The sequence below is a fragment of the Hyperoodon ampullatus genome (assembly GCF_949752795.1).
Source record: "Hyperoodon ampullatus genome assembly, chromosome: 14".
Lineage (NCBI taxonomy): Eukaryota > Metazoa > Chordata > Mammalia > Artiodactyla > Ziphiidae > Hyperoodon > Hyperoodon ampullatus.
The window spans coordinates 21,114,845-21,137,525 of NC_136927.1; the positions used below are offsets into that span (position 1 = coordinate 21,114,845).

The 22,681-nt window shown below is 48.2% G+C and overlaps 1 protein-coding gene across 2 annotated transcripts in view; it reads right to left on the reverse strand.

The window, feature by feature from the left end:
• The window catches only part of PCSK2 (proprotein convertase subtilisin/kexin type 2), a gene marked incomplete at both ends in the record, with an annotated part of 215,608 nt that overhangs the window by 21,875 nt on the left and 171,052 nt on the right, over positions 1 to 22,681 (reverse strand). For both annotated transcript variants that reach the window (XM_079718832.1, XM_079718831.1), the window contains 2 exons: positions 7,127 to 7,302; positions 17,608 to 17,696. In XM_079718832.1, coding sequence (XP_079574958.1) covers positions 7,127 to 7,302; positions 17,608 to 17,696 — 265 coding nt within the window. The remainder of the gene's footprint in view (positions 1 to 7,126; positions 7,303 to 17,607; positions 17,697 to 22,681) is intronic.

The following is a 22,681-nucleotide window of genomic DNA, read 5'->3' on the forward strand; positions in this document are numbered from 1 at the left end:
AGAAATTCCCTGGTGGTGCAGTGGTTGAGAGTCTGCCTGCCGATGCAGGGGACACGGGTTCGTGCCCCAGTCCGAGAAGATCCCACATGCCGCGGAGCGGCTGGGGCTATGAGCCATGGCCTCTGAGCCTGCGCGTCCGGAGCCTTTGCTCCGCAACAGGAGTGGCCACAACAGTGAGAGGCCCGCATACCGCAAAAAAGGAAAAAAAAAAAAAAAAAAAACAGGTTTAAGAATGAAATTGGGATCATAATGTATATCAACCTTTGTGTCCCTGCTTACAATGTATTTCTCACTTACCATTACATTATTAACATTTCCTCACATAATTAAATATTACTCTATAAGTTTTTATTAGTCTTCTTAAATAGCCATTCCATAATTTATTTACTCTTCTTCTTAGACGTACATGGAAGGCTGTTTCTAGGTTTTAAAGTGCTGAAATGAACATTATTTTATATATGTCTTTGTATTTCTGTTTATTTCTTCAAGCAGAGTTTTTAAAATAGGGAATTTTGGGTGAAAAGGAATGAATGAAGATTCTTGATCCATAGTGCCATATTATTGCTCTTTATATGGCTTATTAATAATTTATATTTTCACCAGCAGTGCACAAGAACTCCACATCCAGCCCATCTGGGTCAAGATTTAGAATCATTAAAAAAATAGTTTTTCCAGCTTGGTGGACAAAACTGGTACCTCATTGTTTTGAGTTATATATTTTTTTCCACTATCAGTTGAGCTTATCTTTTTATACCTTTACTGCTCATTAGTATTCTTGCTTTATGAATACCTTAGTAAAGCACCAGGCCCCCAAAGATAATGTCCTGTACCTATTTTTCTTTCATGATACCCTTTTCATTGATTTGTTAGTGCTCTTTCTATATTAAAGACCTTAACCAAGTTTTTGTCATCTATATTGCATATATATATTTACCCACTTTTTTCTTTTGTATTTTGCATTTAAACTTGCAGAAAAATTTCCACTTTATTACTTATGTCTATTATTTTTTACAAATATATATTTAAATACCATATAAAACTATGTATTGATTTACAAGCACTGCTTTTCTGTACTCACAGTTCATGGAATAATTTTATTCAACCTATTCACAAACACATTTGACATTTGCGTGTTTGTCCTCACAAGATCACTGGTCACCCAGCAGTTTTTCTGGGCTCATTGTAGTGGTTGTTGGTGCTGATTGTCAAATATTCCTAGCTGCCCACTGTCTAGGCCCATGATAATGCCCCCTTGTGCTTGGGTGGGGTCTTGTAAGCTGTTTTAATCAGTGAGTTGTGAGTGGGATTGACAGATACATGGTATCATTCCTCCGCTGAACCATTTACCGGTCAGTGCCAGCTGTGCAGAGCTCTTTCTTTCCCTCTGCACAGTGAGTAGCAATGTTCCAGGAGTCGGCTCTGATCCCTAGGAGACTGTGGTGAGCAGAGCCTTCTACTGACCATGATGGCTGAGCAGCTGATTGAGAAATAAACCTTTGTGCTTTCAAGCCCCTGAGCTTTGGGGGCTGTTGGTTACTGCAGCATAATGTAGCCTCTCCTGACTGATAAAGTTCATCACGTTTGGTTCCATTTAGTTTATATAGATATAACATTAAAAAAAGATACAGGGCTTCCCTCGTGGCGCAGTGGTTGAGAGTCCGCCTGCTGATGCAGAGGACACGGGTTCGTGCCCCGGTCCGGGAAGATCCCACATGCTGCAGAGCGGCTAGTCCCGTGAGCCATGGCCGCTGAGCCTGCGCGTCCGGAGCCTGTGCTCCACAACAGGAGAGGCCACAGCAGTGAGAGGCCCGCGTACCACACACACACAAAAAAAGATACAGCATTAAAAAAAGCTCTCTCTTTTCAATATAGTCCCTGAAATATATATATTTAGGGAATATAATACAGTCCCTGAAAATTTTATCCCAAGCCATAAGTAGCCATTTGTATAATATTAGAACAGTTGCTGTTTTCACTTTTCTCTAAATGTATATTCTGACTCTTGACACCTTAACCACCTACTGAACTGCTTTCTGCTTTTTTTTTTTTTAGTGTGAATAAAAACCTTTTAATTTGAAAAACGTTAAGCGTCACAAAAAGTAGAGTGAATAGTATAATGAATCTCCCTGTATCCATGGATCAGCTTTAACAATGACGAGAGTTGCAGAAATTTTGAAAGGTTTTATGAGTAATATTTATTACTCTGTTTTGGGGGGGTAAATATTTCCTCTTTTGCGTGTAGGAAGTCCCTCTCTGGCACAGTATCAGCGACTGCGTTATGTTTCTGTGTAGCTGTTTTATGTTCTCATTCTTTATTCCCTTCTTTTCTGTACTTGGAATGTTGGGGGTAGTGGTGAAGTCACACAGAGCCTTAAACAAGGGTGACAGATGACCCCTCCTGGGAGCGGGGGCTCACTCTCAGAGAACTGCTGGTCACGCCTACAGGGAGAAGGGGTTGGTCCCAATTTATGCCCCTTCAAAAGCAGATGCTGAGACCAGGACTTGGGGGTCGATCTCAGGAGGCACAAGTGAGCATGAGATGGGGATAGGGGTGGGGGGAGGGAGAAGGGCCAACCAAGTGTGAACTGATGAGGAGCCTCCCCCCAGCCTCTGGAGACCCCCGAGAACCTGCCCCCAGGACAGCGCGCATCGGCCACCCCACAGTCCGGGCTGCGCGCCCTGGGCCTGCGAGCACCTCCCGTGGGGCCGGCAGGTCCTCAGGCAGAGGCGCAGGGAGAGGCGGCCGGTGACCCACAGGAAGCCGCCCCCGGGCCAGCGGACTGCAGCGTCTGCCTTGCACCCCCGTGGGTTCCACGGAGTTCAGCAGGAGTGGGTGGGGTGTCACATCCCCAAGAAAGCCGAACAGAGGGTGGCACTATGTAGCCTCTGCTTAAATCCTTCACTGGAGCCCGTGTTTCACCACACCTGCAGTTGCCCCTGACTTGTCCTGCCGTGTATCCACCTTGGAGGTAAGGCTCCTGTGCCATCCTGTCTCTTTCTAGCAGGATCCAAACGCGCCGTGATGAACCTTTCTGATGTCACAGGGGTTGTTGAAGGCTTACATCCACATCAGTCCCTTAACCTGGTAGCTGGGTTTCTCCCTGGGCGCAGATGGGTCACCACCATCAAGAAGGCTTAAAGGTCAGTGACAACTGCCTCGGTTGGCCCGGGATGGGTAGTTCCTGGGAAGTGAGGCTCTCAGCACAAAACCCGGGAAAGTCCCGAGCAACCAGGACGCCTGGCCACCCCACCTGGGGCTGGCCAGCTCTTAGGAAGGGTCACCAGAAACCCACCAGCTTTTCCTCCCATTTCTCCTTCTCAGAAATGAAAGGAGGGACTGTAACTGCGAAAGGCATCTCAGAGGCCGAACCGCAGATTCCAAGCAGCAGCGTCCCCTGTGCAGTTGGGAACCTTCGTTTGGTTTCAGAGCATCAATCAGGGCTCCTGGAGGAGTCCTGAGGGCTTCCTGGCAGGAAGCATCGTTGCCGCCAGAGGCCCCGGCACTTGTGCCACTGTGTCAGGCCCACAGCTCTGGTTAAATTTCAGCAGGGCACCAGGCTCCTCCTCGCCCGTCCTGATTAATCACTGTCTCCTTGGGCAGCCTCCCCCACCCCCGCCCCCCTTCCTGGATGGTGGCTTTTGAGTCAGTCTTGCAAGTGACCCCTAGTACAATATATTCCAGCTCCAAGATCTGGGATCTGTGTTTGAGCCCTTTGCAACCTCCCAGCCCCCGCCCAGGAAATAAACTATCAATGCTCTGTCCCATCCGTGCCTCAGAGGATTTTCTGCTCCCTTGTCTTTAAATATTCCTAAGATGTTCCCTCTGGTAGCAACCCTGAGGTGTGATTAATAAGAGGTTGGGGTGTAGTCATCAGAGCCAGCCAAAGACGTGCCAGAGCTGCCCTGGGTGCATTTCCTTAAGATGTGGAAAGAAGTTCATGCATCAGTCATCACTCTCAAGACCCTCTAGTGGTCTCTGAATTCCTCTTCTGGTTGTCGAGTGATGTAAGATGCCGTATCCCGTACCAGCTGGGCTTTGTTCTCCATCAGTCTCTTTGTAAGGGCTACATCCTTTTCTGACCAGCAAACACATCGCCGTATTGGTCCTTTATTACCCAGAGAGAGATGACTCCAAGTTCAGATTAGGCTTTGCCCAAATTGCACTCTGGAGATTGTGGTAGATGGTAGTGGGTGTCACCCGTATTCCTTCGAGCTTGTGGCTTCTTGTGCGCTGGGGGTTTCCAGATGTCAGCACAGGTGTCTCTAAGTGTAAGGGATTTCTCCCCAGAGGCTGAAGGCTGCCCTGCACACCTCCCTCCCGGCTGAAAGTGCTGGGACATTTACGCCCCTTGGGAACAACCTGAACCACTGACTTTTCCGCCAGCTCCCGTGCCGCCAGCTGGGATAACTTCAGTGTGTGTTCTGCATGGTTTCCCAGTTTCCCCGTGGGATTAAGCTCCAGTTGACGGTAGTAGCTGACTTGATAACAAATCCTTTAATAGCCCCTTTCTTCCCTGTTACACCTCCCCACTCACTCCCTTTCCCTCCCAAATCAACTACCTGAACTCAACCCTCACCTCAGGGTCTGCTTCTGCAGGATCCTGAACTAAGAAGTCAATTCCAGGATATATCATAATTCAGGGGTCTCTGTCTGTTATCTACTCCCATGTGTAATGTGAAGGATGTCTTAACTGTAAATTCAACACGTAGACTATAAAGAGGAAAAAATTGAAATAAACAAATGGGGAAAAGGTTTCCTTCTTCTCTTCCTTCATGCCAGCTGCTTGCTGTCTCTGTTAAGTATTTATTGAGAAAATTTAGGAGATGCAAACTCAAATCCCTAAGGAGCCAGGTAGGTGATGTTTATGTGAGAAGCAGATGTCATCCGATTGGGAGTGGTGGGGTCTGTGGCAGATGGTACATCCCTGGAAAGTTCTCTTATCCTCTGTTTCCTCTTCCTCTTCCCTTTTATCATTACAGTGTTAGTCAAACAAAACCTATCTGCAAGATGCTAAAATTCAAAGACAAGAGTAAGAATTTCTTAGTGTAACAGGTAATCATCTGACTCCTTTGTTTAGTTGGAGATCACCTTTCAGGGGTACATTTTCCTTTAGACCTGACCAGTCAACTGAAATAACTGAGAGGAAGTCTTTTTTGCTCATGTATGATACCCTATTGTTCACACAATTCTATAACACTGTCCAAAAAAATTTCACCTTGAAATAAGGAAAGAATCCTTCCTACAGCTTGGGGGAAAGTCAAATGAGAAACTGTATTTTTCACCATGCTTCACTTTGTAAAATATTTACATGCTGTCAGCTGAAGATAAGTCATAACAAATTATTCTCTTAAGTTTTGGCGTACTTGGCATGCTTTGCAGAACAATCACACTTGAAAGAGCCTTTTTAGTTGCAGCAGGGGACGCTACAGATGGAAAGAGAGAAGTACCCTGCCTTGAAATGTGATGGAGCCGTTCAGACGCTCGTGGAGAGTGACAGGACTCGCCCGGGGATGTACTGCACTGAGCCCATCTGCACTGTCAACTCTGACAGAGGCCAGATGTCACTTACTCTCTGACTCTCTTTTGGCCTCAGGTGTCAAAAAATGCTTCTCAGTGAAAATCCGTGTCTGATGGGGAAGGGGGGCATCTGCCAGGTGTTCCCCTGGGTGATGTGCTGTCACTGTCACCTGGTCCCGGGCCTGGATGTGCAGTCGTCTCTCTCCAGCCACACCGTGAACAATGCAATAAAGAAATAGCTGTCTGTATGTCAGAAGTCTCACCCTATAAACTCCTAAGGGTCTGGGCATTGAAATGGGGCAGCAGCACTACCTCCTGCTCCTCCCCCGCCATCCTATTGGTGACATCCCCCCACCCCCCCGCCGTAAACTGCACTGTGCCATTACAATGTCAGGGATCTTTGTGGCTGTCTCAGACAGGCTGAGGGCAGGGACAGGGCATCGCATCAACCTGATGGAAAGTCCAATCCTGGGAAAAGACTAAGACAAAGTGACTAAGTGCCCTGAGGAGATAGTGCCGTGGCACCAATGGCCAGTAATTCAGCCCCTCGCAGGGGCCTGCAAACACACACCAGCCTGGTGATTCAAGTCCCCAGCCTTCCAGCTGAGGCCCAGCAATTGTGGAGCAGGGACAGGCCATCCCCACCGTTCCCATCTGAGTTCTTGGACCACAGAGCCCACAAGCCTAGTGAAACACTGTGCGTTATGCCTCAAAGTTTTGGGGCGGCTGGTTAAGAGTCCCTAACGACCCAGGCAAACACCAGCTGTCTGTGGGGCCTCCCAGGGCCAGCACTTGCATGTCTATCTCACACCTCACGGCGATCCCAGGAGAAATGCACCGTTATCACCATTTTACAGGCAGGAAAACGGAGGCGCAGTGAGGTCAGGTCACTGCGGATAGACCCTCAGACCCTGAACAGTGGACCTGGGACCTGAACCCAGGGAGACTGTGGCCTGGCTGTGGTTTGTAGGGGGACTCTGCCCTGGGATCGCAGAGGCCACCTCCTGCCGCTCCCCACGGGCCGCTCCCCCGCACAGTGACCCGCGGCTCCCGGCTGCCTCCCTTTGAGGTGCTGCTTTGGTCCCTGCTCCTTGGCTCTGTGCATTGCCGGACTAATCCCAGGGACGGGCAGCCAGGAAAACGAGCGCTGACTCCCCCGCGGGAACATCTGGACGCAGCTCCCGTGCTGTGCTCTGAAGACACGCGGTTTGCGCGGAGGCCCCGCTCCCAGGGCTGCTCCCAGCCACGCCTGCACGGTGGGGTGCTAGTGCAGCTCCCTGTGGGACCCTCCTTCCCCCCTCCCTTCGCAGGGGCCAGGAGAGCGTCGCCCTCCGAAGGGCCCCCGCCCCCTCGCCTTTGTCCTTCACAGGCGCCCCCTCCAATAAGTCTGGACCTCTAACCCGATTTGGGGTCCATTTCTCGAAGGACCTGAGCTAAGGCACAGGGTAACAGTCCCACCTCCGCCGCCGCCCTGACCCTCGCTGCGCTCAATCGGCACCAGCGCTCCGCCCCTCCCCCACTCCTCACCCCTTCCCCTCCCCCACCCACACCCCGTACCCCTCCTCCCCGGGAGTGGCCCAGGGCCTCCTGGCGCAGGAACGACCTTACCTTGTTCACGCCGTCCGCCATCGCCTGGAGTGTGAGCTCCCGGGGCCCGTCCACCGTCTTCCCGTTGTCGGTGGGGCCCCAACTGGCGCTGTAAATGTCTATCAGCTGAGGCATGTGGCTGATGGAGGAGGCCTCGATAATGTCCGTCATGAAGGGCTGGTCCAGCATCCGGATCCCTGTGGACAGTGAGGGCCGGGGAGCGCTGGGTGCCGGTCCCCGGTTCACAGGAGGCAAGCTGGGGTAGGGGGCTGGGGTCCTGGGTGTGGCTGGAGGTCTGCCTTCCTGGTGCCCTGGGCTCAGCCGGGCGATCCTGAATCCAGCCTCACGCTGTGTGTGTGATCAGAGCATCAGGCAGGTGCACTGACCGATCCACTCCATCCCTTTGGACCCCACCCACTCCTTTCCTTATGCAACTATTTGAAGACAATCTTATCCCCTTCGCAAAAGCTGCTAGAATTCCTAATGTGGTCTGTTTCTGAGGGGAAGCTTGGCTTCCAGGGACTGGGGGGTTGATGGGGGACACGTTTCAGAGGAGAAATAAAGCTACTGGGCATGACCGTGTGGGGAGGCGATTGCCCTTAGATATTTAAGGAACAATTCTAGAGGGCAGGGGGCAGGGGCAGGACAGTGCAAGGGGGAGGGGCAGGGAAGGAACTCTCAGTTGCATCGTAGCTGGGAAGGGGCTTTGGCGGGGGGAACAGAAATGTTGAAGGGGTCATTCTAAAATATATTTGCAGTGGGGTGCAGGATACACCCCCTCCTCCTTCTCCCCTAGGCCACCTTTGTAAAGTGTGTGCTTCTGTGATGCCTTGTAGGAGTGACTTCTCGCTGGGAACTTTTCTCTGCTTGTGTGACTGTGTGTACAGGGATTTAGGAGGAGCCCAGGCCTGTGGCACCCACGGTTCACGTCACCCTTGGGCTGTCTAGAAAAAGCCTGTCCAGGGTTCACTCAGCAGCAGCCAATGGGAAGGGCATTTGTTCTTTCATCATTACCCTCTAAACATTGCTGTTTGGGGCCAAGATTGTTCTCTGCTTGATACGCTATTTCGTAGCAAGGGACCTAGAGTGCTGCTGAAGCTGACCTAAGTGTTTCCGTCCATGGGAGTTTTGAAACGAAGGGCTGGTCTGTACATAGTCAGAGCCTGGCTTCTGACCCTTCTTACTTGTCCCCGGTGGTCAAAGGGCATTACTACACAAGCATCACCTAATGTGGTGCGCACACCAACTTAAAGAAAGAAGATTCATATACATTGGTTACCTATGTACCTGTCACCACTTTCAAAAATCTACAGACAGGGACTTCCCTGGTGGCGCAGTGGTTAAGAATCCGCCTGCCAATGCAGGGGACACGGGTTCGATCCCTGGTCCGCGAAGATCCCACATGCCACGGAGCAACTAAGCCCACGCACCACAACTACTGAAGCCTGCGCACCCAGAGCCTGTGCTCCACAACAAGAGAAGCCACCGCAATGCGAAGCCCACACACTGCAACGTAGAGTAGCCCCCGCTCACCACAATAAGAGAAAGCCTGTGCCCAGCAACGAAGACCCAACGCAGCCAAAAATAAATTAAAAAAAAAAAAGGGCCTAAAATCTACAGACAGTTCATGTGGATGATAACTAACTGCTGATTATTGAATAAAGTTATAGGACTGCCTTCGCATCTTGATTTTCCTTTTCTAGTTGCAGGTAATAGGCTTGTATATCTTAAAGCAGTTCATAATTATAGGGTCATTTGGAGAGCATTTCCTAAATACTGTGCCTGGGCCGCTTCTCCCCGGTCCCTGGAGTTTCTGAATATTTGCACAGGGCCTAAGCACATATTGGTCTAAGGTGGTTTTGAAGTGCAACCTGACATGAGAATGACTGTTTAGGTAATTGGGACACTGGGGGTATAAAGTTAATGCTTTTACATGCATGTTTTGTTAATTCTGAGATAAACATTTTTCCAGAAAAAAGTATAAAGAAGGAAGATTCAGGCTCTTACAGGGCCCATGAAATTGACAGAAAATTGTCTTTTCTCTTAAGGTTCTCTTTCCTCCTCCCACGTCTCATGGCCCCTCCCTTACGCTTGCACTGCAGTGTTCCCCAGTGCTCACCCTCCTCCTGTCTAACCTATGAGCTCAGTAGGCCTTTCCCCTGAAGTCTTTCTGGGTCCAGCTCTGCAGGTCCTCTGTTAGCACTGCACTGTCAGCCTTCTCTTACAATTGTTTATTTGTGTGTTTCATTTACCACCAGACAGCGAGGTCTTTGTGTCCAGGGCACGTGTCTATTCTGTGTACTTCTATGTCCCTGGGCATCAGCATGGTGCCTGGAATTTATCTTAAGCTTGATAAATATTTGGTGAATACATGCATGATATTATTACCTAATTTAGTTGATTTTCTCCCTAGCAGGGATAACAGGTCCAGACTTTCCATCCTCTACTCAAAAATCAGGTCACCGTTTTTGCCAACGAGTCTAATTATTAGTTAATATCCTTTCTCCTGGAAAAAACGCCTACAGCATAAGCATAGTCTTTGGTTTCAACTTGCCAGAAGCTAAGTTCTATGGTTCATTTCATTAGGGATAGGAAATCTAAAACTCCACATTTCACCTTTGGCCCACCTATATTTTGCTCATTTAAAAAGTCTGTTTAACAAAGGTGGCCAACAGCTTACAGAATAAACTGAAGAGCACAGCTTCTTCTCACACGTCGTGTCCACTTTGTGGACTGGAAATGTCACAGAGAGGCTGGTATTCACTTGTCTGCAAGGAGGAAACTCAGATGGTCTTGAACTCATCCAGTGCCCAGATGACCAGCACTGAATAGCCTGCCTCCATTGGAAAGAGGGAGAAGTTCAACTCTGGCCAAAGTGCACCCGGACTGTCCCGCGTGCCAAACAGTGGCGACTTTGCATTTTGTCACCAGCTGGTGCCCTTTGCCCTCTCTCTTTGCAAGTCCTGTCTCTGTGCCTCTCTCCCTCTTCATCCCACCCTGGCTCCCTTTGTGCCCCCCAGAACATCAGAGCTGTTGTGTATTAATCTTCTGACTGTTCAGCATCTAGGGAGGCCACGGGCTGGGAGCAGGGTTCTCGTTCATATTCAGGGGCCAGGCCCCCGGCATTCTTTGAATCCCATTAAGCTCGGAGGGAATGAGGCATGCATGAATTGAATGAGATACAGTATTAATTTTTGCAGGCAACTGCCCCATGAGCGGCCAAGACCCAGGCTCAGGGTGACCCAAGGGTTTTTAGGGAGGGACTCTGTCCCTGGATGGTCTAGGGGGGTGGGGAGGGGGAGAGAGAGCAAGAAAGATGGGGAAGGCAAGAGAGTGAGAGTGAGAGGCAGAAGGAGAGCGGGAAGCCCAGGGAGCCAGGACTCAGCATCCTCACGTTTGCACAATGCTCTGCTGGTGCGGCGAGGTGATGGCAGGAGAGCCTGCACATCAAGCATTTCTGTCCCCTGCCCTCCCGCCAGCCTGAGCACCGCATTCATGACCAGCAGTGAATCTGTGAGTCCCTCCTGCCTTTTAGAACCCGAGCCTCACGCCTGCTGCACGGCTTGCTTGCAGCCCTGGGCTCTAGGGGCTGCACAGCCCAGGGGTTTGAGCTAAATCCTCTGCCTCTCCTCCTGTTACAAAAGGTGAGCTTGTACGGACACCAGGAAGTGCTACGTCTGTACCCACATCTCAGTGTCGATAATCGCCACTTTTGTGTTCATTAATATTCATCTGCAGGCTAAGGAGCCGATGCATGCTGGTCTAGGTCTTAAGGATCTGGAAACAAGTTAATCATTGTGCCAACAAGCGATTTTTACTGCTTTATTTAAAAACTCAGATAAAATATGTACAAACTCACTGGACTATTAGGAGTTTTATTGGCCAAATATGTAGAAGCAATTCATCGCTGGTAGAGAAATTTCAGGGTACTTTGATAACGGTCTACAGTGTGGTTTTCAAACTCTTTTTAGAATCTTTGCTCAAAGGAGCACTCGTTAGCAGATGCATAAGTCTATCTGCTCTGCCTTCAGAGGAAGGCAGGTAAGGCCAATGCCACCTGGCCTGGCCCCAGCCTGGGGCTGCTCTGAGGGGCTCTGCAGAAGCCCAGGTGTGATGCTGTAGAACCTGCCCTCAAGTCACTTGCTGTGCCCCAGCAACCAGCAATCATGATCTGATATTGTCGTGCTTGTTTGCTCCTTGTCTGGGTCTCCCTTTAGACTCGAAGCTGTGTGAGGGCAGGTGTCTTGTCTGCTGGCTCACTGCTGCATCCCCGCCCCCCAGCAGGACCGGCACATGGTGGGCACCCAGCTGCAACTCTTGAGTCCTGGAAGGGACTGAAGGCAAGAGACAGCATCTCCCAAAAGGCGTGATGCATTTCGAGCCTTTTTCATACTCTCAGAGGTATAAATCTGACAAACTTGCAAGAAACATCATTTGAAGGGTTCATTATTTATATTGGCTTCCCTGGTGGTGCAGTGATTAGGAATCCGCCTGCCAATGCAGGGGACACCGGTTCGAGCCCTGGTCCAGGAAGATCCCACATGCCACGGAGCAACTGGGCCTGTGTGCCGCAACTGCTGAGCCTGTGTGCCACAACTAATGAGGCCCGCAAGCCTAGAGTCTATGCTCCGCAATGAGAGAGGGCACCATGGTGAGAAGTCCGCACACCTCAATGAAGAGTAACCCCACTTGCCGCAACTGGAGGAAGCCTGCGCACAGCAGTGAAGACCCAACCCACCAAAAATAAATAAATAAATAAATAAAATTTATTTATTTATTTATTATAACTTCAAATAAATTTGAAGTTATTAAAGCTTTGAGACAGCACCAAGACTTTGGGACAGCCCAGATGTACTGGTCTGCGTGTTACAGAGCATTTACTCTTTGGGAGCCAGACTAATTGGAATTTTCCTCTCTCCTTGCCATGTGTTAGCTAGAAGAAGTGGTAACAGCTGTGCTCATGGAAACAGGCAGCAGAAGTCAAAGAGAGAGCTCATCTTAAGGAAGAAGTTTCTAGAGTTACCCATGTCCAAAGGCAGAACAGACTTTGTTGTGAGGGAGTGAGTTTCCCATCACTGGAGGCGTGCAGTTCCAGGCTGGGTCCAGGCTATATCAGGAGAGCAGGAAAAGAGAAGCTGTTCGGGACTTCCCTGGTGGCACAGTGGTTAAGAATCTGCCTGCCAATGCAGGGGACACAGTTTCAAGCCCTGGTCTGGGAAGAGCCCACGTGCCGCAGAGCAACTAAACCCGTGCGCCACAACTACTGAGCCTGCGTGCCACAGCTACTGAAGCCTGCGTGCCCAGAGCCCGTGCTCCGCAACAAGAGAAGCCACCGCAGTGAGAAGCTACAACAAAGAGTAGCCCCCGCTCACTGCAACTAGAGAAAGCCCACACACAGCAACGAAGACCCAACACAACCAAAAATAAATAAATTAATTAATTAAAAAAAAAAAAAGAGAGAGAGAAGCTCTTCAAGTGTTTTAGTGCAGGGACCCAGGCTGCGCTGGGTGCTAAACTGTTTTACAATTTACTAGCTGTGTGGCCCCATGTTCAGTTTCGTTCTCTGTAAAAGAGGGATAATAATATATAATAAATATGTTCTCTTTATAAAATATATAATAATGTATGATACGGCTGTAAAGAGGGTTAAGTGAGTAAAAGGTTTTGCATCGTGCCAGACACATTGGAAGAGACCATATGTTATTATTATTATTGCTGCTCTTGTTATTGTTATCATCATGCAAGTGTCAGTGGGTGTTCAGACTCAGGGAACTTTAGACCCTCTTTGGGGCCCAAGATTTTGAGATTCTGACGGGTAAATGGAAAAGATGAGCTGCTGGGAATTCACACGCTCTATTTCCAGCATCCAGATGACACACAGTGGATGGATGGCCGTGATGCTCGTTGGCCTGGAGTGGCCTAGGCTGTTGATGCAAAGGGGTCCCCTGCCTGTCTTCACTGCTGGTGGACATTCCCAGTGTGCCCTTGCTGGGGAGGGGAAGTGGGTGATGAGAAGGCCCAGGTCTCCTTGGAACTAATTTGATTGGGATAAAGTAGCAAAGCTGAGATGGTGCTGGTAGAAGGGGAGATACCTGGTAGAAATTCCATCAGCTTTGGGTCCTTAGATCTTTATGCCCTTAATCCCTTAACTCCACTCATCCACCGATTCTTTTGTTCAGTGATTAATCTCTACTGATTATCATGGGTTTATCCACCAACGTTTCCTTCTCTTTATTCCTTCCTTGCTTTCTGTCACTCAGCAAATAGGGTTTGAGCATCCTCTGTGTGCCAGACCCTGCTGTGGGTGCGAAGGTGAGAGACAACAGACATGGCTCCTGTCTTTGTGGACACTGTTGTCTGCCTGCAGAGAATGATACTGATCAAAGAACCAGGCACAAGAATTTGTGATAACTGACAGTATTAGTGCTGGGAAGAGAAGATTCAGCATCTTTATCTGTGGATGGGGACTGGCCTGGGCAATGATGTTGGAGGATGCCGTGGGGACCCGCTTGCTGCAGGATGAAGAGGTGGTGGCCAGGTGGGCCGTAGGGGGCAGGTGTTCTGGGCAGAGGGAGAGCACATACAAAGGCCCAGTAGAGGAAGGAGCATGGCTACTTCCTGACTCACAGTTGCTAAGAAGTTTCCTCTAAATTATATTTACACAGAGACTAACCACATGTGTATGGGAACTTAATATACAATGAAGGTGGCACCACAAATCAAAGGGACGGGATGGATTATTAAATAGATGGTATTGGGGATGTTTACTCACTATTTGGAGAAAAATAAAACTTGATCCCCAGCTGGCATGACATACAGAGGTGGAATCCAGGTAGACTAATGGCCTCATGTGAAAGTTTGGGAGAAGATCCTTGTGCTGATTAAAACTGATCAGCGGCTAATATGTGGGATATACCAAGAACGTGTGCAAATTAACAGGAAAAAGACAGGAACCTCCATGGAAAAATGAGAAAGTGTATGAGTAGAAGAGAAACCCAAAAGGCTCACGGGCCGATGAAGAGATGCTCAATGATTTTTTTCCTTGTTTCCCTTCAGAGTACTCATTTTATCATCTCGTCTCCACTTTCCTTTCTTTTTCTGGACTGAGATTCTGCAGCACCTTAACTTTAGCCTTTTTTTGAAGACAAGAGACCCGGGATCCAGGGGGCAGTTGGGACATCGCCTCCCTACCCTGTGACTGAACACCTCGAGACGAGCAGTGATACGGGTCGGCCACCAGATGGCGCTCCAGACCTCCCCAGCTCAGAAAGCTCGGGAAAGGAAAGATTCTCCGGAGAGTACGGCCCATTTATTAGTAGAATGAGGAAAATCAGCCAACTTTTGAAATTGCCAGCCAGAATGAACAAAATGTTCCCCTCAAATCTGTAAGGTAGAATTCTGCTTCTGTTGCGATTCCTGAGTACCTCTCCAGGGCTTTCTCAGGAAGAATTCCTTTCGCTCCCCTTGGGGAGCCCTGAGTCACTGGATGTCCTGCTGGGCACAGGGTGGGGACTGGACCTTCCTGCCCCTGAGCGCTTAGGACCCGTAAGAGTGGCTACAGAGGAAGCAAGCTGGGGTTAAGGGAGCGCAAAAAGGCGGCCCCTTTGCTCAGAGCCTCTGTGGGGCTGGGCCTGCCTCCCCCCCCCCGGCTCTGGGCTCGGCTCTTGGATCCTCAGAGCCTTGCCTTGAGACCTGTGAGCTATCGGGGTTCACGGACACGGGTCGGGTCGTGTCTTTCGGGTACCGGGCTGCATCCGCTCGCCTTTGGCATCAGGGACGAGTCAGAGGCTGTCACACTCTGCCTGGATCTGCCCACCCGAACGAGGGGCTTGCCTGGGGCGTGTCCTCTGCCTTGTGGGTGGAGCTGCAGGCTGGACAGGCCAGGCGCTCGAGGCTGAGGTCCCGCCCCCCACCAGACCCCACCCACCGATGAGGGATGGGAATTGGTGGATAAACTCCCAGCCTCCTCTTCTAGCGGGGCAAGAGCCCCCCAGAGCCCCAGTCAGGGAGCCCCAGCTCATCTACACACCCTCTGTTGGTCCCTCGTCCCACCATCTTTCCCTCTCTTTCCCTCACTGGCTTCCCAGGGTCACCTCCCAAAGAAACTCCTTGCACCCAGATCCTTGCTTCAGGTTTGCCTTTAGGGAATTCAAACAAAGAGAGCAGGAGAATCAGGTACATTTGATAAGCAGCTTAGATGTTTTCAGAGTGCAAATTACAAGAGAGAAAAAGAAGCAGCAGATGGAGAAAAAGACCCCAGTGGACCTCCAATTGCCATGAGCTAATCCCAACTCTTCATTGTTGCAGGCAGTTGTTCTGAGGATCCCTTGTTCAAAAATCCAGTTACTTTGGGCATGCAGAAACTTCAAAACTCTTTTGAAGACAGTCATTGTGAATGAGAAATCCACGTTTGACATTTTCAGTTGCCTCCACTCTGCCCTGCGAATAGGGAACCCCCCGACTCAGCACCTGGAGTGTGAGCCTGGCTTGTAAAATATTAACCAGGTGATATTCTTTCCCCTGAGCTCATAATGGCTTCTGACATTCTGATGCCAGCATTTTGGAGGCACACAGAATACAGAGAGATGAAAGCCAAGGGGCAAAGCCTCGCCAGTTACATTTCAGAACCCTCTGGATGTATTCGTTTGAGGAATTCAGCACCCAGCTCAGGCAAACCTCTTAGCAGACAGTGTTGAAAGAGGCTAATGGTGGGTTTGTATAGGTTGCTCTTGCTTTATTTAGGTCCCTGGAAATGCAAGTGTCAGCACAAAGTATGTTTATGGTTCCATTAAATCACCAGGAAAAAAATATCAAGACAGTTGTAAAAAAAAAAAAAGAAAAGCAAGGTTGGATGACTCAGCCTGAATAAATTAAGAACCAAATTTGATGCAAAACGTGGAATGAGCCAGGAGCCACTCCATTCTCCAGCATCTTGTTGAAAGCTTATGAACCCCTTTCTCTCATTTTCTCTCTCCCTTTCTGTCTCTCTCTATTTTTTTGGCAGGGGGAGGTGTTGGTTTCTAAATTTCTGGTGACCAGCCACTCTTCTTTCTAAAGGCCCATAAAAGGAATTTGTTAAATGTCTTTCCCGCGGAACTTAATAAAAAGGTTCTAGGTAGAATATTTTCCCTTAAAGATGAGAGGCATTGTGCAAACAAACAAACATACAAAAAAAACCCACCAAAAACATTTGGAAGAGTTCTGAGTATGTTTAAAATAATCTGTACACACCTCCTTATATTCTACCATCTTTATTTGATTCCTATTAAAATACTATGGTTACTTGGACAAAACTATAATTTGAAAAGATAGAGAACCCTCTTAACTGTTGGTGGGAATGTAAATTGGTGCAGCCATCATGGAAACAGTATGGAGGTTCCTCAGAAAACTAAAAATAGAGTTTCCATATGAACCAGAAATCCCACTCCTGGGCACATATCCAGACAAAACTATAATTTGAAAAGACATATGTACCCCTACGTTCATAGCGGCACTATTCACAATAGCCAAGACATGGAAACAACCTAAATGTCCATCGACAGATGAATGGATAAAGAAGATGTGGTTCATATATACAATGGAATACTACTCAGCCATGAAAAGAATGAAATAATGCCATTTGCAGTAACATGGATGGACCTGGAGAGTATTATACTAAGTGAAGTAAGTCAGAAAGAGAAAGACAAATACCATATGATATCACTTATATGTGGAATCTAAAATATGACACAAATGAACCTATCTAAGAAATGGAAACAGACTCACAGACATAGAGAACAGACTTGTGGTTGCCAAGGGCGAGGGCAGGTGAGGGAGTGTTGGATTGGGAGTTTGGGATTAGCAGATGCAAACTAGTCTATATAGAATAGATAAACAACAAGGTCCTACTGTACAGCACAGGGAACTCTATTCAATATCCTGTGATAAACCGTAATGGAAAAGAATATGAAAAGGAATATCTATACACACACACACACACACACACATATGTATAACTGAATTACGTTGCTGTACACCAGAAACTAACATGACGTTGTAAATCAACTCTACTCCAATAATTAAAGAAAAAAAGATGTTATGGATGCTGACACACAAAGAGTACAGACAGTACAATTCCATTTATATAAAGTTTAAAAACTGGGAAGAACTGACATTTGCTGTTAGAAATCAGGGTCATGACTGTTCTTGTGTGTATGGGCAGTAAGTGGGAGGGAACACAAGGAGGGCTTTGGGGTGCTGGTCGTGTTTTGTTTCTTGATGGTTACATGGATGTGGTCAGTTTGTGAAACTTCATTGACCTGTGTGCTCAGGATCTGTGCACCTTAAAAAAATTTTAAGTTTATTGATCTTGCCATATAGGTTAAGTTAAAAAAATGTTTTTCACTCTTGCTAAGTGTACCAGTCCCCTCTCTCCTGCTCCACTGGGAATCTTTGCCGCGCCGTGGCCAGGCCCGAGACCCGAGTGTGATGCCTCCTGGGATTCTTTGGCAGGGACAGCCTACCTGCGACCTTGGAGCCGTAGGCCACTCCGACTCCGCAGATGTTGTTGTTGGCGACTGCAGAAACTTCCCCGGCGCATCGGGTCCCATGGCTGCAGAGAACAGTAAAGACAAGTCAGATACAGGGTCAGATGACTTGGAGAAGATCCCTTAAATTCTATCTATGGTTCTTTTCAATGGTTCAGTTAGCCCAGAGCCAGCCCAGGCCCCCGGATTTTCCATCTGTGTCTCTCCTTTCGACCCCTTCCAATTCCCAGCTACCCTTCCTGACCTTGATTTGTTTCTACCATGAAGAGTCTTCTCAGAACATTTTCAACCTTGAGAGGTGATCTTTACTTTAAAATTCGAAGTGTCTTACTGAGGAAAACAGTTATAGGCTTTCTGTGAAAAGGAGACACAATCTAAGACAGGTTGGTGCTGGTCGAAACAGCTGATTTTTTTTTTTTTTTTTTTGAAGCGCTAGAATTGTGGGCTGGTGTTTATTTTCAAGGCTGTTTCTGTCCACAGGCAGGTAATGAATGCTGCCTGCCAATTGTGGGATGGAAGTTATTTACCTTTTTGGATTATAGCCTCCTTTAGGACATATTGAATGCTACAAATCCCCCACCTTCCTCTGGAACCAAATACACGCACACTGGCAGCTGTTTGCATTCAATTTCGAGGGGTCCACAGAAACTTTGAGGCCGACCAGATTAAGAATCCCAGGCATCTATTAGATAATCTTTCTGAAGTTTGTCGGCCTTACAATTCTGAGCAAGGCCTTCTCAGGGCTTACGTTCTAGAATGTTCTCTGCAATAGACACTGGAATTTCATTAACTTTTCCCCTTTTGCTCCCTTTTCCGTTACGCCAAAGGAATCCAAACAGCTCTCCCCTTGAACTGGACCGGCCTGGTGGCTGGCTTGGACCCATAGGAGGCAGCGGGAGGATGCCCTCTATCCTCTGGGCCAGGGTCCGTACAGAGGAGCTTGGGCTACAGCTGAGGCCACGCGGGGAGTGCAGCCGGGCAGCCCCCGTTGTTCCAACACCTCAGGTGAGGCCCCTGGAGGCCTCCCTCCCCCAGACCCAGCCAGGTTACCCCGTCAGCAGCACATGGAGAGAGACAGGTGTCCACCTAAGTTGCAGGATTGTGAGCTAGATGTTCTCTTCTAAGCCACTAGGTTTCGGGCCGTTTGTTAAACGGCAACAGGGAACTGAACCCCGCATAAGCTCAAAGTCAATCAGAATGCCGTGTTTTAACCCCAAACAGCATTCAAGAGGAGGAGTGGTCCAATGTACACATCACTGGAAACGGCCAGCCCCAACCTGAAAGTCCATCCTAATGGTCCATGAAGCAGCTAAATATGAAGTCAGCTGCAAAAGTGTCAACTTGGCCTGCAGAGGGATGGTGGTGAGGGCTGGCTTCCCCCTCACTATTCACACGGCGGGTGCAGGAAGGGGTGTGGGGAAGGGGATTTATTGGCTGCGTAGCCCAAGAAGTCCTGATTTCTGCAGTGTAGACTCTTTGCCACATTCTCTTAGGGCAAGCAAAGCTCACACCCACCCTTAAAACATCACATTGGAGGACTGAAAATATACACACATATTTTCTTTCTCTATATGAGCAAAAGTGAATCCTGCCTCCATGAAGGCTACACATCTCACGGACTCAAAATTCCCTTTGGAACAAGAATGAAATCTGTATGCGGTGTCTGAGGAGACCTCGTCGTGACTGCAGAGGCCAGCCCTGTGGTCGAAGCTCTGTGAAGACCCCACGTGCTGGCTGAGTAAACCCCTGTTTTCTTGCCTGTAAGTTTTTGGTAGGTCTCATTTGAGATTTTTGAGAAGGGACTTAGTTATGGTTTAACTTGATGGGAGAAACTACCACGGACGTGGCTTTCATGGCCCCCATCTTATTCTCAGTGCTGAAGAAAATGGTAAATAAAATTCTGAAAAACAGCATGGAAGTATACACACATGTATCTATATGAAGTGAAATATATACATACACATTTTATATTGATTAGTATGTAGACTTTAAATGTATATATTTAAGTATATAGTTGTACTTATATCTACTTATGTGTTTGTAATTATATACTTCTATATTCATATATATATTCATATATATATATACTTATATATATATACTTATACATTTTATATAATCCACATATTAGATATTTAAATATATAAAATACACACCATGTTAAGAGGACATGCATATACTTTATATATACACACATATATATTTAAAAATGGAACTTGTGCGGATACTGATTAAATTTGGCTGGCTCCCTTGCTGTTTGGTTCATGCTGAACAAATAAATATTTGTGGGTTTTTTTGTGTGTGTGTGGTACACGGGCCTCTCACTGTTGTGGCCTCTCCCGTTGCGGAGCACAGGCTCCAGATGCGCAGGCTCAGCGGCCATGGCTCACGGACCCAGCCGCTCCGCGGCATGTGGGATCTTCCCGGACCGGGGCACGAACCCGTGTCCCCTGCATTGGCAGGCGGACTCTCAACCACTGTGCCACCAGGGAAGCCCCAAATAAATATTTGAATAAAGTTTAAAAAGCAGTGCCACATCTAATTCGAGTGAGCACTAATTTCCTTATTATTTAATAATCAGCCCTGCCAGGCTCTCCTTTCCGAGGCCTTGCCTGGAACAGTCGACGCTCTGACTGACATCTGTGAAGCACACATTATGCTGGTGGAGGGGGAGCCCTGCTCTGAGGAGCGAGGAGGACCAACAGCACCTGCTGTGGACGGGGCAGTCGTTCCTCACCAGGGAGCACAGTCAGTGCTCTTCTTGTCACACCCCCTTTACCCCTCGCGGGAGTAGGTACTGCTCCGTTTCACAGATGTCAAAGCTGAGTATCCGAGGATCTGGGCCAGGTCTGAGACCCAGGGTCAGCTACTGGACCACCCATCACCCTCCCACCCTGTGACAGACCTTCTCTGCCCTAAAACTGCTCACGAAAGGCTGGAGGACAAAATCGTGCGAACTTCCTTGAGCAGATTAAAGACACTGAATGCTTCCATATCCTTAATTTTGGCCTTTAAGTGGGGAGATGACTGTCGTGGTCCCTCCAGAGGAACATATGGGAAAAAACATTTCATTGCTAAATTAGGCGACACTAATTATAAGCGGATAGTGGTTCCCTGTAATTCTTGGTGACACCAGGCCTTGTCGCACCCATGGGCCTCTTTCGGCTCTGTCGCCACGGCCTTGAGTGCCTTCCCTTCAGTCCTGTTTTCCTGATCATCTCAGAGAACGAGCTTGCTCCCCTGAATATCAGGAGAATCCTTTTCCAAGTCCATATTCATCTGGTCCCTTTGCTCTCTCAAGAATATTCAGTAGCTCCCCTTTGTCTCTAGAGTAAAACATGACTCTGTCAGAAGTGGAAATAGCTGTGGGTGTGGGGAGGACGGACAAATCTCGGTGGCTTGATTGGCCTCCTTTTTTTTTTTTTTTTGAAATTCAGTAAATGTTTATTGATTGGCTGATTGAATAAAACAGTCCAGGTGAGAAGTCTGATTAGCTCATAAAAGAGTGGGATTTGGAAAAAAAGATGTTATCTAACAAAATCTGAGTAAGTTATAATCTTTTCAAACATCTTCAACATATTCAGAACAAAAGTAATTTAAAAAATAGATTACTGAACAGAGCTCCACAGGAAGGGCAAGAAGACTGATTTTTGATGAAGATCCAACACTTGTGTGGACCCATCGTCTGGCCCCTGGAAGACCTGAACCACTGACTAGGGTTAGTGAGTACTCTCTGGCTCTATAGAACCAAGCCCGTAATTTTGTGCTTTAACTAATTAATGGTCTCCTTCTGACAAAAGTCATTGGGGGGCAAGTGACAGGAGTCAGGGGTATCATGTTGCCAGAATGGCCTCAATCTACTGTTCCCCTGGGCCTGTGCCCTTGGCAGTGTGATTTTCTTGTTCCTTCATGAAGAGGGGAAGCACATTTCCCCTACCTTGAGTCTGGCTGGCCTCGTGACTTGCTTTGGACAAAAGAATGTGGTGGAAGTGATGGGCCTGGCCCTCAAGAGGACCACAGCTGCTCTTTCTCCTGAAACTGCCCTGGTGCCATGTGGACAAGCCCAGGCTGGCCCATTGGAGGGTGAGAGACTGTAACCCCTCATGGCTGTCACCCAAGCTGACAGCCAGCTATCCCCCAGACATGTGAGAGAGGCCATCCTAAGCCAGCTAGCCCCCAGCCTCCCTGCCAACCAACCCTGGATGCAGTGACGAGCCAGATCAACAGAACTGTCCAGCTGACCTACAGACTTGTGAGCGATATCAGTGCTTATTGCTTTAAGCTACTACTTTTGGGATGATTTGTTATGTGGCATTACTTGGCAATAGATAACTGATACGCTGGACAAGGAAGGCTGGAGGGACAATCCCAGGTTAACCTGTGCAGGGTGGGGTTTAAGCCTGGACCCTGATGATGGCTGCACTGGGGCTTCCCCTACAGCCGTGGTGGCTGCTGAGATGTCCAAGAAAACCCTGAGGACCTGCTCCGACCTGGGGAGGGGGCACATCTCCAGAGAGACAGTGCCCCTTCTTCCACATTGCTGACCTTTCACTAGAGTGACTGGCCACCCTTCTTGCCCTTTCCAGCCAAAGCATGCATTTCTATGTGACTCCGTTCAGGGAGAGATGGACGGGGCAGCATGCATACAGCACCTCTCATTTACTGACACCCACCGTGGGTGGGCACCATGCCGAGAGTGCTGCAGGCTTTGTTTTATTTAATTCTCACAACTCTCATTATCCCCATTTTAAAGAAGAGGGAGTTGAGCATCAAGATACTAAGTCACTTCTCAGTTCAGAGGCAAAACCAGAATTCAGATACAGGTTTGCTGCTTCCGACCCCCTGTTCTTAAGCATGACCTTTATAAACAAGATGAAAAGACAACCCTCAGAATGGGAGAAAATATTTGCAAAGGAATTTACAGACAAAGGGTTAATCTCTAAAATATATAAACAGCTTATGCAGCTCAATATTAAAAAAACAGACAACCCAATCAAAAAATGGGGAGAAGGCCTAAATAGACATTTCTCCAAAGAAGACATAGATGACC